The sequence below is a fragment of the Nycticebus coucang genome, chromosome 5 (assembly GCF_027406575.1).
Source record: "Nycticebus coucang isolate mNycCou1 chromosome 5, mNycCou1.pri, whole genome shotgun sequence".
NCBI classification, from domain to species: Eukaryota; Metazoa; Chordata; class Mammalia; order Primates; family Lorisidae; genus Nycticebus; species Nycticebus coucang.
In genome coordinates, this window is record NC_069784.1 from 115,432,547 (window position 1) to 115,449,194 (window position 16,648).

Consider the following 16,648-nt stretch of genomic DNA (forward strand, 5'->3'; position numbering starts at 1 on the left):
CACGGATTAAAAAGCTAAATGCTGGCCACGCGCAGTGGCTCCCAGCACTCTGGGAGGCCGAGGGGGGTGGATTGCCTGAGCTCACAGGTTCAAGACCAGCCTGAGCCAAAGCAAGATCCATCTCTAAAAGTGGCCAGGCACTGTGGCTACTGTAGTCCCAGCTACTAGGGAGGCTGAGGCAAGAGAATCACTTAAACCCAAGAGTTTGAGGTTGCTGTGAGCAGTGACGCCACAGCACTCCATCAAGAGTGACAAAGTGAGACTGTTCAAAAAAAAAAAAAAAGCTAAATGTGGCCAGGTACAGTGGCTCACACCTGTAATCCAGCACTTTGGGAGGCTAAAGCAGAAGGATCGCTTTCAGTCAGGAGTTCAAGATCAGCCTGGGCAACACAGTGAAACCCTGTCTCTATAAAAGAATTTTTTCTAATTAGCCCGGCATAGTGAGATGTGCCTGTGCTTCCCAGGCCTAGCTACTGGCAAGGCTGAGACAGACATTCCTGCTTGAGCCCAGGAATTCAAGGCTTCAGGGAGCTATGACTGCACCACTGTACTCTAGCCTGGGCACAGAGCGAGATCCTGTCTCTAACAAGAAAAAAAAAGATGAATTCATTAATTCACACTAAGTATATTAGACTCCGGGCTTACAAATGCCAGAATCTGTCCTGTATTTTTTGTTTACAGTCATGAGCAAGGAATAACAGAACTCTGCTCTCCTGGAGCTTATACCCTAGTAAGAAAATATTTCTCTATAAAACTACCTTTACACAATCACACAGTTTAATCCCCAGAGAAAGGAAGCACTGATGTATTCAAATTCAAACTGTTTAAGCCCATTTAAACAATCTGAGAGTATACTATTGCCTGAAAGAAAGAAATTATTAGATGGAGGAGTGCTTTCATATGAATGTTGTTCTTCTTGTGTCAAAACAGTGTCTCCCAGTTTTACAACATCTGTGATGGAAGAATAAAATCACAGCTCATCATTTGTATCCACTGGGGTTCAGCAGCCAAGTGTCAACCTCTTCTTTCCCTACCAATTATTCAAAAACAGTGAGTCACCAACCGACCGGCATTGCTTACCAAAATGAATATATTTTGTTCGGTAGTTTCCTGTCCCAGGGGCAAAAATACAAAACAAAACAAAAAAAATGGAGCAACATACAACACAAAATATTCAACTCAAGGCATTATGCCAAGAAAGCAACAGAAAGTTTTACATTTTAGGCCAAAGGCTCCTGGCTTTCTTTTAAAATTTTAAATCGTGACAATTATCTTGATGTTTCTTGATGAATCAGATCTGTCTACAGAACAAAAGCTTGCTTGGGAGTTTTGTGTACTTTGAGGAATAATTATTTCCTAAGCTTATTCACTTTTTTTAAGAAAGCAGCTTACAGACAGATTTAGAAGCTGAGGTGCTTGAGGGAAAACATTTGTAATTAGTCAACCTACAGAGGAATTTTGCTTAAAAAATGTCACTTGAAAATAACGTTGTGAGGAAAAAGAACTTAAAAACTCATCCCACCAAAACAACAGTATTTTTAATTTTCTTACATACATTTTCTCTTCCAACTTTGTGGTTTAAATTATTGCCAAAATTCTCAGCCATCACCACTTTATAGAGTTATGATGAAAAAGCTGGTATTTACTTATAACAGCACTAAGGGGCATTCAAATCTCTTCAATTTCATGTTTTCTTCTCTCTTAATGTAACCACATTAGTAAGTTGCACATAATACATTGATAAAACTACGTCAGAGCTGATTAGCTATACAGATGTTTTATTTTTCTAGAGTGTACACACAAATTATTGCTAAATAACTGTTGTAAAAACCACAAGGGGGTTTAGTCTAGGAGCTTTGCTTGTTGCACAAAAATCCAATTATTGAGGCAACAAGGACTTGCTGAGAAAACAGGAGAAGCTGCCTCAAATTTGTCTCCCCAACTAAGGGATATCATGGCATATAAAGGAGGGGCAGTGTGCCTTAGGGCAGATCACGTGAGTTTCTCTCAAGCAGTTACAAGCACTGGGGGGCAAGTTGTGGAGGAAGGTGAATCTTGGCAAGAGGAAGTCTGCCCTGGTGCCTTCAGAATCTCAACTTCTTTGTCCTGTAGAAAATTCATCATTTCAGGATAGGTGTGGTGGCTCACACCTATAAACCCAGCACTTGGGAAGTCTAGGAGTTCAAATCTAACATTTCTGGAACAACTCAAAGGGTCAACTAGTTAATTAAGGGGGAAGATTATAAAAAATATTTAGGTGTTCTTGGAGCCAGTTACAGAGCTATTAAAAAGTGTTTATCAATAAACGTCAACATAGTGTGGTTTTCACGTACCTACCGTTGCATAACAAACCACCCCAAAACTTAACAGCTTGAAAAAATAATTGATTGATTTACTCAAGATTCTGCAAGTTAGGCTAGGCTCAGCTGGGCAGTTCTTCTGCTCATCTCCCCAGCCATCATCAGGCAGCATTCACCTGACAGGAACCAGCTAGGATACCTGGATGGCCAGGTGTCCCTCTCTCCCCAATAATCCTAAGGCCTCACTCCATCCATCGACCTCTCCATTGAGGTAACTGGACTTCTTAGATGTCGATGTTGTACCTTCTCAAAAGGTTAACCTGGAAATACACAGTATCAATACAATTTTGCTGATTCTATCAGTTAATGTCTCCAGATCCAACCCATATTCTGAAAGAGGGCTTATGTAATGGTATAAATACTAAGAGAAATGATATCTTGGAGTCCCCAATGTAACAGACCACAGGGGCAATTTATATTCCATCTCCAGAATTTATAGCGTATTTCTTTAGGTTAGTGCCACAGAAGATTAAAAGTTTTTTAAATTTCAGGCAAAATATTTTAAAACATGGTAATAGATGGGTACTAATAGACTGCTGGACGGGGACGTCCTACTGGTAACATGAATATAGCCAACTACAAAACAGCATATCTGAACAACATTGGTGTTAAAATCTAGACCTTAACATATTGGAGTTTTGATAATGGAACTTGTTTATTGGTAAAATTAAAGAAGGAGTCACATAGAGAGAAACTTTATTTATAGCCATTATATATTATGCAACACAGAATCCTCAAGAAGCTGAACAATGAGAATGATACAACAGACTTTAGGAGAGTTTATACACTGCAACTCAGTCATCATGAGGGTGATGGTCAGTTTATCAACCAGCCTCAGTGGAAAAGACCACATCAAGTAATAGCTTAAGCTATAACCCTAGTCCTTCTCATAGACCAGCAGCCTGGGAGTGTGTGGGTTCTAAGAAGCCTCTTCCAGTCAGTCTCTTGCTGGGAAAGGCAGAGAGTATCCTCATTCCTTCCTAAAAATCTGAAATTTGATATTCCATGTCTCTTCCTTAAATTGGACCTTATTTCCTTTTATAAAACACATTTTGGAGCATAAATTGTGTTAAGACAGCTTTCCTTTTCATTTCTAAACATCTAGTAGTAAGGCTCTTTTTGCAATACGTAAGCTTCTTTCATCAAACCAATTGGTTTAATTAACATTTACACCATTTTAAGTTATGACACAAGTTAAGAAAGAACAGTTGAAGTAGAAACAATGAAACTTCAACACTCACTGAGAAATCACCTGCACTAAGGCTTGTCTTCTCGTTCCAGATGGAGCAGCAGCTTCCTTAGATGAATGGTAAAGGGAAGAAATGTTTTCCAAGGGGAAAGGGAAAGGAATAATGACGTGGATCCAGAGGATATATACTATCTGGAGGATCTCCTGTCTTAAAATTCCAGAAGCCACTTGACAGAAATGTCAGTCATCAATCATTCGCACCACCAGCAAAGAGCTCAAAACTCTCACATGAGCAAACTTTTAATCAGCTGACAGGAGATGCTCATCAGAAATCACAACAGATATCAGGCACCTTGGCCAAACCCTGAGGTGAGCAGAGATGCCATGTCATAGATATGATTAGATTGAACATGCACAAAATTATTTAAATTTTTTTTGTATTAAATGGGTGTAACCTAAATTTCAAGTAACACAATAAGTATACTCCATGTTAACACTTCCTCTCTCGGTTTCATATTAATAATACAGACCATTAGAACAGCATCAAAACATTAGTATTCAATAATTTTATGTGGTGGTTGGTAACCTTTAAGGAACTTTTGCTTTCATCTTCTTTGGTCAATGAATATTTGTTACCTTGTGTCTACTTTTGCCAAAATGTATCAGTAATAACTTATGAAACTTTTTTTTTTTAAGACGGAGTCTCACTACATCGCCCTCAGTAGAGTGTTGTGGCATCATAGCTCACAGCAACCTCAAACTCTTGGGCTTATGTGATTCTCTTGCCTCAGCCTCCCAAGTAGCTGGGACTACAGGTGCCCACCACAATGCCCAGCTATTTTTGTTATTGTTGTTGTTATAGTTGTCATTGTTGTTTAGCAGGCCCAGGCTGGGTCCAAACCCACCAGTCCTGGTGTATGTGGCCAGTGCCCTAACCACTGAGCTATGGGCACCAAGTCAACTTTTTTTGTTTCTATTTTTGTTTTTGTTTTCAGACAGGGTCTTGCTCTGTTGCCTAGGCTAGAGTGCAATGGCACGATGACAGCTCACTGAGCTTAAGCAATCCTCCTGCTTCAGTCTCCCAAGTAGTTGGAATTACAGGCACACATCACCACATCCAGCTAATTTTTCTATTTTTTATAGAGACATGGTCTCGCCCTTGCTCAGGCTGTTGTCGAACTCCTGAACTCAAGTGATCCTCCTACTTCAGCCTCCCAAAGTGCTAGGATAATAGGTATGAGCCACCATGCCTCATCAACTTAGAAAATTTTAAAAATGTATGAATATATCATAAAACCTCAAAAGCCTAATTTTTCTAACATTTACAAATCTAGAAAATAAAATTATGTTTCTCATCTATATCATTTTTATGAAGATGCAGTAAAAACGTTAGACTTTATTAAGGTAAAACAAATGAAAAAAAATAGCCACTTAGGAAACACATAACAATACAAATTAGTTAGATCATCACTGTTACTTCTCTAAGTGATTGAAAATACCTATCTATGGGCGGCGCCTGTGGCTCAAGGAGTAGGGCGCCGGTCCCATATGCCAGAGGTGGCGGGTTCAAACCCAGCCCTGGCCAAAAAAAAAAAGAAAAAGAAAATACCTATCTATAAAAGAAGAGAAAGACAAAAGTGTGGCCAGAATTTCTAACAGAAGGACCATTGTTTATCCATAAGTTTCACACTCTAGAAATATGAACACCTGCCAGATAATTAAATACACCCACATGCAGAATGTTCCATCACTTTCTTAAATTTTAATTACCATCATTTACTGTAATCACCAACAGGTAATTTTCTAAGCAACACAAGATGAGCATTGGATTTGAGGTGACCTAAATATTCTAAATTAGTTTAAGAATAATGTGATGATCACTTGGCACTTGTGCCCACTCACATGGAGAAGCTGTTGACATTCGAGGATTTCCTCTGCATTCTTGTGCCTGCACAGCCACACAGCTACCATAAAGTACAGTGGCCGCACTGCAGCAAAGAAAAATTAAATTGCTCGGTGAAATTCAGTTTAGCAGGGTGTCACCCTCCATTTCTTCATTCTGCACCCTAGCCAATTTGGCTTTCCACACCCATTGTATCTCAAGGTTCAATGACGTGACATCTATTCCTAAGCATTTAATTTAAGTTCTTCTAAAAAGCTTCAGTCATTAACCTTTTGCAAAATATTGATACTATTGGTAACTTATTTTCTAAAATGCCACAATCAAGTGTGAGACCACTGTCTCAGTCGAGGCAGAAATACACTGTGCTTTGCATAAATTTATAAAACTAAGATTCTCCATACCAGCATGACTTAACATACAGAAGTATATTTTACAGCACAAGGCAATGCTTATATAACCTATGCATGTGTGCATGAATAGAAGCACACTAATACAGATGAAGTAAGTGTCACAAAACCGGTCTTACCCTTACTCTCTGACATTCTCTAATAATTCCTATTCTACTTTTTTTACATTACTCAATTTTAGTAGCCCACTGATCTCGGTGGCAGCAAGAGTTTAGGAAACACAGCTCCCTCTACACAAATACCACGTGACAGTTCTTCATAAAATTCACGCCTGCTGATCAGGATCAGTAGATGGAGGTGGGAGCTGTGGAGGTGGGACTAAAAAAACACTCCAAAAAAGTGAATGACTTGTAAATAAGTCTGGTTTTGAAACATGAATGAAACAGGCAGAAGAGTCAGAGCAGACAAGCACCAACTGTGTTATCTCTAAGAGCAAATGAGTCATTTATCACTTCATTGAATGTACTCTGTCACGAACTTTTTTGGACAGGAAAATGGAAATTTAAACAAGACTTTATTTTTTTCTTATTATGTTGCCAAAACATTTTTAACGGATAATATCAAGAATGAAAAGGATGTGGGAAAATGCACAAACTGTTATGAGGACATGTAATTTTGTGCAGCCTTTTTGGAGAGTGATTTGGGAGCATCCTTAAATTTTAAATACGCATCTCCTCTGACCCAGCAACTCTAGTAATTTGTGCTATGCCTTTGCACATGCGCAGAGATGGATGTTGAAAGACACTGACCATCAGTGAGACTACAGTTAGTTTACAAAAGCATTTTTTTTTTTTTTTTGGAGACACAGCCTCAAGCTGTCGCCCCGGGTAGAGTGCTATAGCATCACAGCTCACAGCAACCTCCAACTCCTGGGCTCAAGCGATTCTCCTGCCTCCGCCTCCCAAGTAGCTGGGTCTACAGGCACCGGCCACAATGTCTGGCTATTTTTTTGTTTGCAGTTGTCATTGTTGTTTGGCGGGCCTGGGCTGGATTAGAACCCGCCAGCTCAGATATATGTGGCTGGCATCTTAGCTGCTTGAGCCACAGGCACGGAGCCTCAATCACATAATTTTTAATTCTTTTTTTTTTTTTTTTTTTTTTTTGGTGGTTTTTGGCCGGGGCTGGGTTTGAACCCGCCACCTCCGGCATATGGGACCAGTGCCCTACTGCTTGAGCCACAGGCGCCACCCAACATATTTTTAATTCTATTGAGAAACTTTTTGAAGACCAGGTATTTCCGTATCATTTCTTCTCAATGGGATAGTATTGGTTATTCTGGGCAAGGCCACATATTCATAAAATGCCCCCACTTATTGTTGTTTTAAATCCCTGGGGGGAAGGTGGTACCATTTTCAATTATAAAACACAAACAAAAAATAAAACCACTATTCCTGTGTACTGAAGAGAGAAGAATCAAAAAAAAAAGATGTTGGGGGTGGGGGAAGTCAGTTGCAGAACAATACATATAGTCTGATTCTAATTACGTGAAAGAAACCAACCCTGCTTGGGGTGTGTGTGTGCGTAAACGGAGGGAGTGGTGGAAGTGTGAAAAGAGATTTACAATGTCTGCTCTAGAGTGCCGATATTGTTTGATTTTTTTTTAAAAGAATTTCTTTCCATGGTAATGGTTTAATTTTATTAGATTAACAATATTTTATTTGGGGGAACTAAATAAATGGCCATTTTGAGCAATAGGATTTAGCAGAGCCTATGGCAGAGCTACAAAAAAAGGAGGGAAAGAGAAAGGGAATTAACATGTTTCTAATAACATCCTTGACTCCTAAAGTCCTTTTCCTTTCCTGTCAAAAGTGATAAGATCTTTCTTTAATATACTAATGAAACTTTGTAAAAATGCAATTAAAAATATGGAAATAGGCTCAGCGCCCATAGCACAGTGGTTATGACGCCAGCCACATACACGAAGGGTGGCAGGTTTGAACCCGGCCCGGGCCAGCTAAACAACAACGACAACTGCAACAAAAAATATCCGGGTGTTGTGGAGGGTACCTGTGGTCCCAACGGCTTGGGAAGCTGAGGCAAGAGAATTGCTTGAGCCCAAGAGTTTGAGGTTGCTGTGAACTGTGATGCCACAGCACTCTACCAGGGATGACATGGTGTGAGACTGTGTCTCAAAAAAAAAAAAAATGGAAATAAAACATTGACACTATTTATGTTTTATGTCCCTACTGTCACTCTTTTTCCATAAGACAAAAACATTGCTGGGCGGCGCCTGTGCCTCAGTGAGTAGGGCGCCAGCCCCATATGCCGAAGGTGGCGGGTTCAAACCCAGCCCCGGCCAAACTGCAACAAAAAAATAGCCGGACATTGTGGCGTGCACCTGTAGTCCCAGCTGCTCGGGAGGCTGAGGCAAGAGAATCGCGTAAGCCCAAGAGTTAGAGGTTGCTGTGAGCCGTGTGATGCCACGGCACTCTACCCGAGGGCGGTACAGTGAGACTCTGTCTCTACAAAAAAAAAAAAAAAAAAACATTGCAAAAATATTCCCTCTTACCTCCATATCAAACTTGTATTTCATGACCTTTCATTATATAGTTACCCTACCGCTCTCCCTGCCTAGAGAGCAGATTAAAAGCTCTGGGAGGTCAGAGAATACTTCTTACCATGGACCACGCTCCATCCTAGCTAAAAAGGTGTGTTCATAAAGAGCCTATGGAATCATGACTAACTTGGCATGACTTTTAACTAGTTTATATATAATGTTGAAATAAGTCAGAGAAAAGGGGATCATATTCAATAGCAATAGCTGAAAACAAAATTACAATTGGCCTTTCCTTTCTTTCCTTTTTTTTGGGGTGAGGGGGACAGAGTTTCACTTTTGTTGCCTCGGGTAGAGTGCCGTGGCATCACAGCTCACAGCAACCTCCAACTTTTGGGCTTAAGCAATTCTCTTGCCTCAGCCTCCCAATAGCTGGGACTACAGGCGCCCGCCACAACACCCAGCTTCTTTTTTTTTTGCAGTTGTCACTGCTGTTTTAGCTGGCCAGGGCCGGGTTCGAACCCGCCACTCCTAGTATATGGGGCCGGCATTCTACCGACTGAACCACAGGTGCTGCTCTGGCCTTTCCTTTCTAATAACAATGAATACTCAGCTTTTTTATTTTAATAACTTTGAAACTAAAAAAAATTAAGCAAAGCCACATGAAGTACTACTATTTTACATAAGCAATCATTTCAAAGGATTATATCCAAATAAAATCAGCAGAATAACAGCATAGTGTGGCACGTAGTACATCACCAACCCAATACCCATTCCCTCTCTTTTTCTTACTAATACAACGTCAATTACTTTCCAGGGCAGCTGAGCGCCCAGATAAAAACATAAAACCTCCATGAAGCCGACGGTTGACATACACAGTTCCAGCCAATGTGATAGAGGCAGAAGTCACCAGAAAGAGCTCACCTCCCCTTCAAAGCAAAACAGAACAAAAACCCTCATTAGGAGAAAGCCCTCTCCTCTTCTTTCTGGCTTGAATAAGTCCTGAAGAAGCAGCAGTCAACTCGTGACTGAAGAAGAATCCACAGGACATAGACAGCTCCCTCTCCCAAACAACAGGAAAAGCTTGGTCCTAATTCCATTGCTGAGCATCTACTAACCCCAGAGTGAATGACTGACTATGGCCTGGACTTCCTGTTGCATGAGGAAAGGAAGTGTCAGTGTATCCCAAGGCAGGAGTTTGCTGTTGCATCTGAAAGCATTCCTAATGATACATTATCTATGTGGGGGGAGGGGCAATTAATACCACACTCAACATTGAGCCTGCTGCCGAGACTCTTAGAGGATGTAGAATAATATGTGGAAATGGAAGCTCTAATTAATAAAACCATACTACATATATGCATGAGAAAAGAAAACAAAAGCTGCTAACACCCAAATGTGATGACAGACATGGGCGCAATGGTGATTAGCTTTGCCATTCACCCCCAAGTAAACTCAGCATTCCATTTCCAGGCTTGTACATAGTTAGTCTTCCCTTCTTTTGGCAACTTCTTTTTGAGCTGAACACTTTTTGGATCACATCAGTAGCACATCCTAATTAACCAGCTAGGAAAATATTATTAAACCTGAGGCAGGTTCTCAGCACCACAAATTACCCTACCATGAAGAAAACTGATTCTTCCTTCCATACTGGGTTTTAACTGCCCAGTCCCACATTTATCAGCTTCAATAATCAATTCTCATTTATAGAGGATTTAAACCTGACTTACTATTGCTTCAATCTATCTTCGCTGCCCTCCATCCCATAAAATCCACATGCACACATTTCAACTCACAGGTGGCATTCTTCTGTAATTGGAACTGGGTTTCCATCCTGACCATTACCATGCATGACTGGGCAATCACAAATGCGCTGCTCTGAGAAGGTGTCAAACAACATCTTTGACATGAAGATGCCTATAATAAGGCACCTGAAAAACCAACATAAGTTTTGTTGTTAAAAAACCAGATTTTATAGAATTGGGGTTACTGGGTTTTTATTCATATCTTAATCTTTTCTATAATTTTCAAAAGAAAATTTTGAAATTTTCAGAAAGTTTTATAACCAAATTATCAGAGTAATATTCCATCATCTATCTACACGACATTTTCTTTATCCACATATCCACTGACACTTGGGTTGTTTCTCTATTGTAGCTCTTATTATTTATAGTAATAAATATTATTATGTAATAATAATGCTGTACCGAAGAACACAGGACTGCAGATATCTCCCTGAGACAATGATCTCATCTCATTTGGATATGGATCTAGTAGTGGCATTGCAGGGTGAATAAATGAGACAGTCCAAATCCCTCTCATTTGAAAATGGGATTAAAAGAATTTTAAATTAGGTTAGGTACCTGTACTCAGTGGTTAGGGCGCCAGCCACATGCTCTGGGGCTGGTGGGTTCCAACCTGGCCCAGGCCTGCAAAACAAGACAAAACAAACAAACAAAAAGAAAATAGCTGGGCCTTGTGGTGGGCGCCTGTAGTCCCAGCTATTAGGGAAGCTGAGGCAAGAGAATCACTTGAGCCCAAGAGTTTGAGGTTGCTGTGAGCTATGACACCTTAGCACTCTACCAACCAGGGGTGAGACTCTGTTTCAATAAAAGAGAGAGAGAGGGCAGCGCCTGTGGCTCAGTTGAGTAGGGCGCCGGCCCCATATGCCGAGTGTGGCGGGTTCAAACCCAGCCCCGGCCAAACTACGACAAAAAAAAATTGCCGGGTGTTGTGGCGGGCTCCTGTAGTCCCAGCTGCTCGGGAGGCTGAGGGAAGAGAATCGCGTAAGCCCAAGAGTTAGAGGTTGCTGTGAGCCGTGTGACGCCACGGCACTCTACCCAAGGGCGGTACAGTGAGACTCTGTCTCTACAAAAAAAAAAAAAAAGAGAGAGAGAGAGAAAAAGAAAGAATTTTAAATTAATTTAACAGAATCCACTCTAATGATGAAAGCAATTTCTGGGAGCTAGCAGGAAGGAAGAGGGGTTTGAAAAGTCACTTTTAAATTTACAGTTGTTTTCCCATACCTATTATGTCTACAGCCCGGTACTGACCTGTACTCACACCAAGACAGGGCTGGAACACATCCTCAACATTTATACACACTGACAAGGGGCAAGAGAACAGGAAGAAGTTGTGCATAACGTGCTTGAGATAGTAACTGTGATTCTTTGCCACCTTCATACTTCCCTGGGCTATTCCTAGTGAAAGTACAAACAAATTTAAGACATTTAGTTGTGAAGAAGAAGTAATATTTCTTCGCAACCAAAGGTGAGCCTTTGGTTTTTTGTTTGTTTTTGTTTTTAAGCCTTTGTCAATATTGTCATCTCCCACCAAGTGATGCATCTGGAGTTAAGAGAATGATGCTGTGTCACTTAACAACTCCTTGGGGACTGGAGAGCACTAGAGCAATAAAAATACGAAGTGGTAAAAATACCTCGTAATATTTTGACTTATTAAATTAACTGAATATAATTTAAGACAACTAACATAATGAGCTCATTAAAGGAGGGTGAGTTCTTTTTCTCACCACATCCTTTCTAAAACATTTGTACAACGTCCTGACTCCTTGACTGATTCAAAACACTGTAGCTCTATAGAAGGCTTGTACAACTGAAAAGCCAAGACTCCCAGTGGTATAAACCTAGCAGTTTTAACTCCTAATAGCAGTAGGGCACATACTTATATAATTCCCTTTCTGCAGTAGCATTCCTAGTATCAGTGTTGCTTTTAAGTCATTTATGCATTTTTGATGCTCTACCTCTTAATTAACTTGCATTGGAACATCTAAGATGGCAATAATCTAAAATTTCTTTTTTTGAGACAGAGTTTCACTTTGTTGCCCTCGGTAGAGTGTTGTGGCGTCACAGCTCACAGCAACCTCAAACTCTTAGGCTTAAACAATTCTCTTGCCTCAGCCTCCCCCGTAGCTGGGACTACAGGCGCCCGCCACGACGCCCGGCTATTTTTTGCTTGTAGTTGTCATTGTTGTTTGGCGGGCCGGGGCTGGATTCGAACCTGCCAGCTCAGATGGATGTGGCTGGCACCCTAGCCACTGAGCTACAGGCACCGAGCCAGTAATCTAAAACTTAAGTCTGAGCACAGAAAATTTCAATCAGCATGTGTACTTCAATTTGAATATTTAAGGAATCAAACTCACAGATTTCATTGTACAGAAACATTTTTATAATAAAAGTATTCTTCCCTTGAAATCAGGGTAAGAAAAATATAAAACTCTGACCAAAGACACGGAAAGCAAGATTTATTCCATTCCCCATGGCCCTTAACTTATAAGCATCATGAGAACTATTTTAAATTATCCATATATTTTCAAAATTCCAATACTAATTTAATAAAGTTTAATCAAAATAATAGTTGCGGGACATGAGAAGATTCAGATCTCATTTGCCGTATTACAAATTTGCCTTTTATTACATTTGCTAACTACATTTAAACAGACATAAGAAACACCAAGCCTGATTCTGTTAAAACATGTCTTCATTTTCTAGCTAGAAATGTAAAGTTTTAACAATGCCTGGTGCTAAATAGAGAATGAAGTGATAATCAAGGTAGGAAAAAGAATCTTGAATAATTTCAGTTAGAAACAAATTATTTCTAGCATAAGACTGCTTTTCAAAATAAAAAAGATCTTACGTTAAATAAATTTATCTTTATAAATAACAAACAATAAAGAATCGGCACCACAGCTTTCCTAGATTCCTTACCATTCTAAAAGATTCCCAGATTACCATTATATATGTAACATTACAAATGTAGTTTAATTGTAATCCAAGGGAAAAACCTCAACTGAGGTTACAATATTATTCTTTAAATACTTCTTCTCAAAGACACAGTAAGGTACAAACTGAAATGTTATGACCCTGGTTCTTGGAAAACCATTATTTTTAACTGATGGTTGTATCCCTTCTTACTAGTTTGGAATTTTACGACAATAAATATACCATGATTGAATGTGCTCACTGTATCCCCCAGAGGCTGGGACTGAAGCCAGTCCTTTGGTCTTCCACGCCACACTATAGCTCCTTTAAAGAAGATTCATAGTCATTTGACTTGCCTCCTCCCTTGTTTTCTCATCTGAAACAAACAAGTGAGTCACTCATGAATGCTGCAAGACTAGCTACTCATATTTTAGATGCTTGAGTATTTTGTTCAAACAAGCATGGATATATGATGACAATTAATTTATCCTGGTAGAATCACTAATAGGCTTAACAGGTTAAACAAGATCTTATGCAAAATATTCGAGATTTAAGAAAAAGCAACCTGTCTTAGAAGAGAAAACAAAGCAGGTCATGTACTTATACCTGTTTTAAGAACACATTTCAATTCTCATATGCCACTGGAATTAACATATATTTGTAGAACATTTCTGGAGGACATTTAGGTAACATACACCAAAATCGTCCTTTAAAAGAATCGGTTACCTGCTACCCAGAAATTTTACTTTTAACAATTCATTTTCAGAAAGTAATAGTGAAATACACAAAGATATGTGTGCAAATATGTTCACCGTGCCCATGTTTAGAATAGCAAAAAAAAAGAGAAACAGATTTAATGTCCAATAATAAGTGGATTCATTAAATAATATATATTTATTTCCCTGTGGTGAATGCTATACAGGTATTATAAACAGTGTATAGCTAATAAGAGCAAAAGATTTTATGACATTTATTTGAAAAAAGAAAGTAACAAAAAATAATATGATATGTTATCACTATATATGTTTGCATATCTTAAAAATTATAGAAAGAGCTACTCAAAAAATGTTCATAGTTACCCATGAGTAATGAGGTTACATGCATTTCTTTTTCCTTCTTAATGTTTCTGTGGTTTCTTGAAAATGTCTCTATGAAATATTTTAAAGTCTGGCTTTATCTGGCCATCACTGGGTGAAGTCACATCAGAAAAAATATTTAACAAAATTTTGGAATTTTGAAATACGTATTTGAAAAACAAACAAATGCTGATTAGATAATGGTCACCATGATGTTCCCAATCATCACAAGACATGTCACACCTGCCATCACAGCCAAGCTCCAGAAGATGCTGACAATGTGTTTGCCAAGCTCTCCTGGAGCTTTTTGGTCATACTTTCCATGTTACTGATTCTCCTTTTTCTTTCTTTCCTAGTTTTATACATAACAGTCAGGTCAGAGCTAAACTCTTTTACTCAATAGATACATATCAACAAATTCTTACATGCCTAGTAGGCTAGGTACCCTAGTTACCCGAGCTAGTAGGAGCAGATGCTAGTTTGCAGAAAGCTCAGAGATTAGGTTAGGGAAATAGGCACGCATGCCAACAATTACAATAATATAGTAGCATAAGTCAGGTACAACAGACTTGAATAACTACCTGGAAAGAGGAGAATTGTCTGTCCAGCAACTCAAGGGATCAGATATGGAGCTAAATGGTAAAGAACAAGCTCACTAAACTAAATTACAACTTGGAGTCTAGTTACGTGGAAATCTATATTAGTCAGGGTCCTCCAGACAAACAGAACAGTAGGATGTACCTATCTTTATAAATATAGATAGACATATCTTTATTTATGGATCTATCAATAGATCTATCTATCTAGAAATACACAAGTTTATTTTTTAAATTTTTTTTTTTTATTTTTAATTTCAGTGTGCTTGTTCATGTTTGTTTGAAGTACTCCTTTTTGGTTGATTTTCTTCTTTCTCCTGTGGTGCTGGCTGTTTTTGATGTTGTTGGTAGAGATGGGGTCTTACTCTGGCTGACTGCTGCTCATATGGGTTTTGAACCTCTGAGCTCAGGCAATCCACCCGCCTCAGCCTCCCACAGCGCTGGGACTACAGGCGTGAGCCACCACGCCCGGCACGCCCGGCCACAAGTTTATTTTTTAAATTGACTCGTGCAATCATGGGAGCTGGCAAGTCCAAAATCCGCAGAGCAGGCCACCAGGCTGGGGACCCAGTGAAGGAGCCAATGTTGCAGCTCAAATCAGAAGGAGGAATTTCCTCTTGCTGGGGTTATAGGGTGGGGGCTGGGGGATAAGTTCAAGCTTCATTCAAAGTCTACTGATTTAAATGTTAAACACATCTGAAAAAGAAAAAAAAATTCCTTCACAGCAACATCTAAACTGATGTTTAATCAAATATTTGGGCACAACAGACGAGTAACTAGACACAAAAAATTAACCATTACAGAAGTCAAGTCATAAGTAAATACAGAGTAAGGCTGGGTGCTCATACCTGTAATCCTAGCACTTTGAGAGGCTGATGCAGGACGATGGCATGAAGCCAGGAGCTCAAGACCAGCCTGAAACACAGCAAGATCCCATCACTACAAAAAATTTAAAATTAGCCAGGCATGGTGACAGAGTGAGACCTTGTCTAATGGAGGGGTGGGGGAAGGGCAAAGGGAGGGGACAGGGACAGGAGAAGGAAAGAAAAGTGGAGTAAGAGGAAGATGCAATAAAATTAGCAGTTATTTGGCCTTTCATTTTCTTTTCTTTTTTTTATGGAGACGTTTTTCTTTATTGAGAAACTTAAGTCTTGGGTACATCAAATAAAACCAATTTCTGGAAACATCAAAACCGACAATAGAAAAAAAAAGTTAACACTGCCTGGGCCATGTTAGATCCCAGAGAATATTTTGGCCTTTCATTTTCATCCATTTTGTCTATTTTCCACCTTCCCTTTTCCCTCATCAAAATTCAGAGTCCATTTCTCAGTCCCTGTGTAACTTCCAACAACTCTTTGATTCTGCGCCGTGCTGTAACACAGATCAACTTCACTTTTCAATGACTCAGTCTAATTCTTTGCCATGTTTTACTTCTGTGGCTTCAATTATCACCTCCATACAGATTAAAAACAAAATGTGTTTTTAAAAAAACACATATTGCCAACATTCTGCTGAATACCCCTGGCGGCTTAACATCAGTCAATGAGTCTAAAAGTTAAAAAAAATTGCCCAACAAAACCAGTTCCTTTCTCCTGGCGTTACAATTTCTGTAGCTGGCATCCCTCTAGAGGTCACCTACTCTCCAGACCTGTTCAGCACCTTTGACTCATGCTTGTCCTTTGCAGCTTACCCCCAGTGCTTAATACCGCACCAGGCTCAGAGTGTCACTCAGTAAGTTAGCTAGATAAATAAATAAATTGATAAATGAATGACTGTTGAATCTAATCAGTTGCCAACTATGGTAAATTCTGTTCCAAAATATTATCTCCTTTCTTTCTTTCTTTCTTTTTTTTTAAAGACAGAGTCTCATTTTGTCACCCTCATTAGAGTGCTGTGAAGTCACAG

At 39.4% G+C, this 16,648-nt stretch overlaps 1 protein-coding gene across 5 annotated transcripts in view; it reads right to left on the minus strand.

Annotated features, from left to right (window-relative positions):
- Positions 1 to 16,648, minus strand: part of NHSL1 (NHS like 1) — a 260,231-nt gene that overhangs the window by 217,401 nt on the left and 26,182 nt on the right. The window contains exon 1 of one of the 5 annotated variants that reach the window (XM_053590644.1): positions 10,150 to 10,292. The exons of the other annotated variants lie outside the window; for them this stretch is intronic. Coding sequence (XP_053446619.1) covers positions 10,150 to 10,201 — 52 coding nt within the window. The 5' untranslated portion in view covers positions 10,202 to 10,292. Of the gene's footprint in view, positions 1 to 10,149; positions 10,293 to 16,648 lie in introns of those variants that run through there. 5 annotated transcript variants of the gene reach the window in all.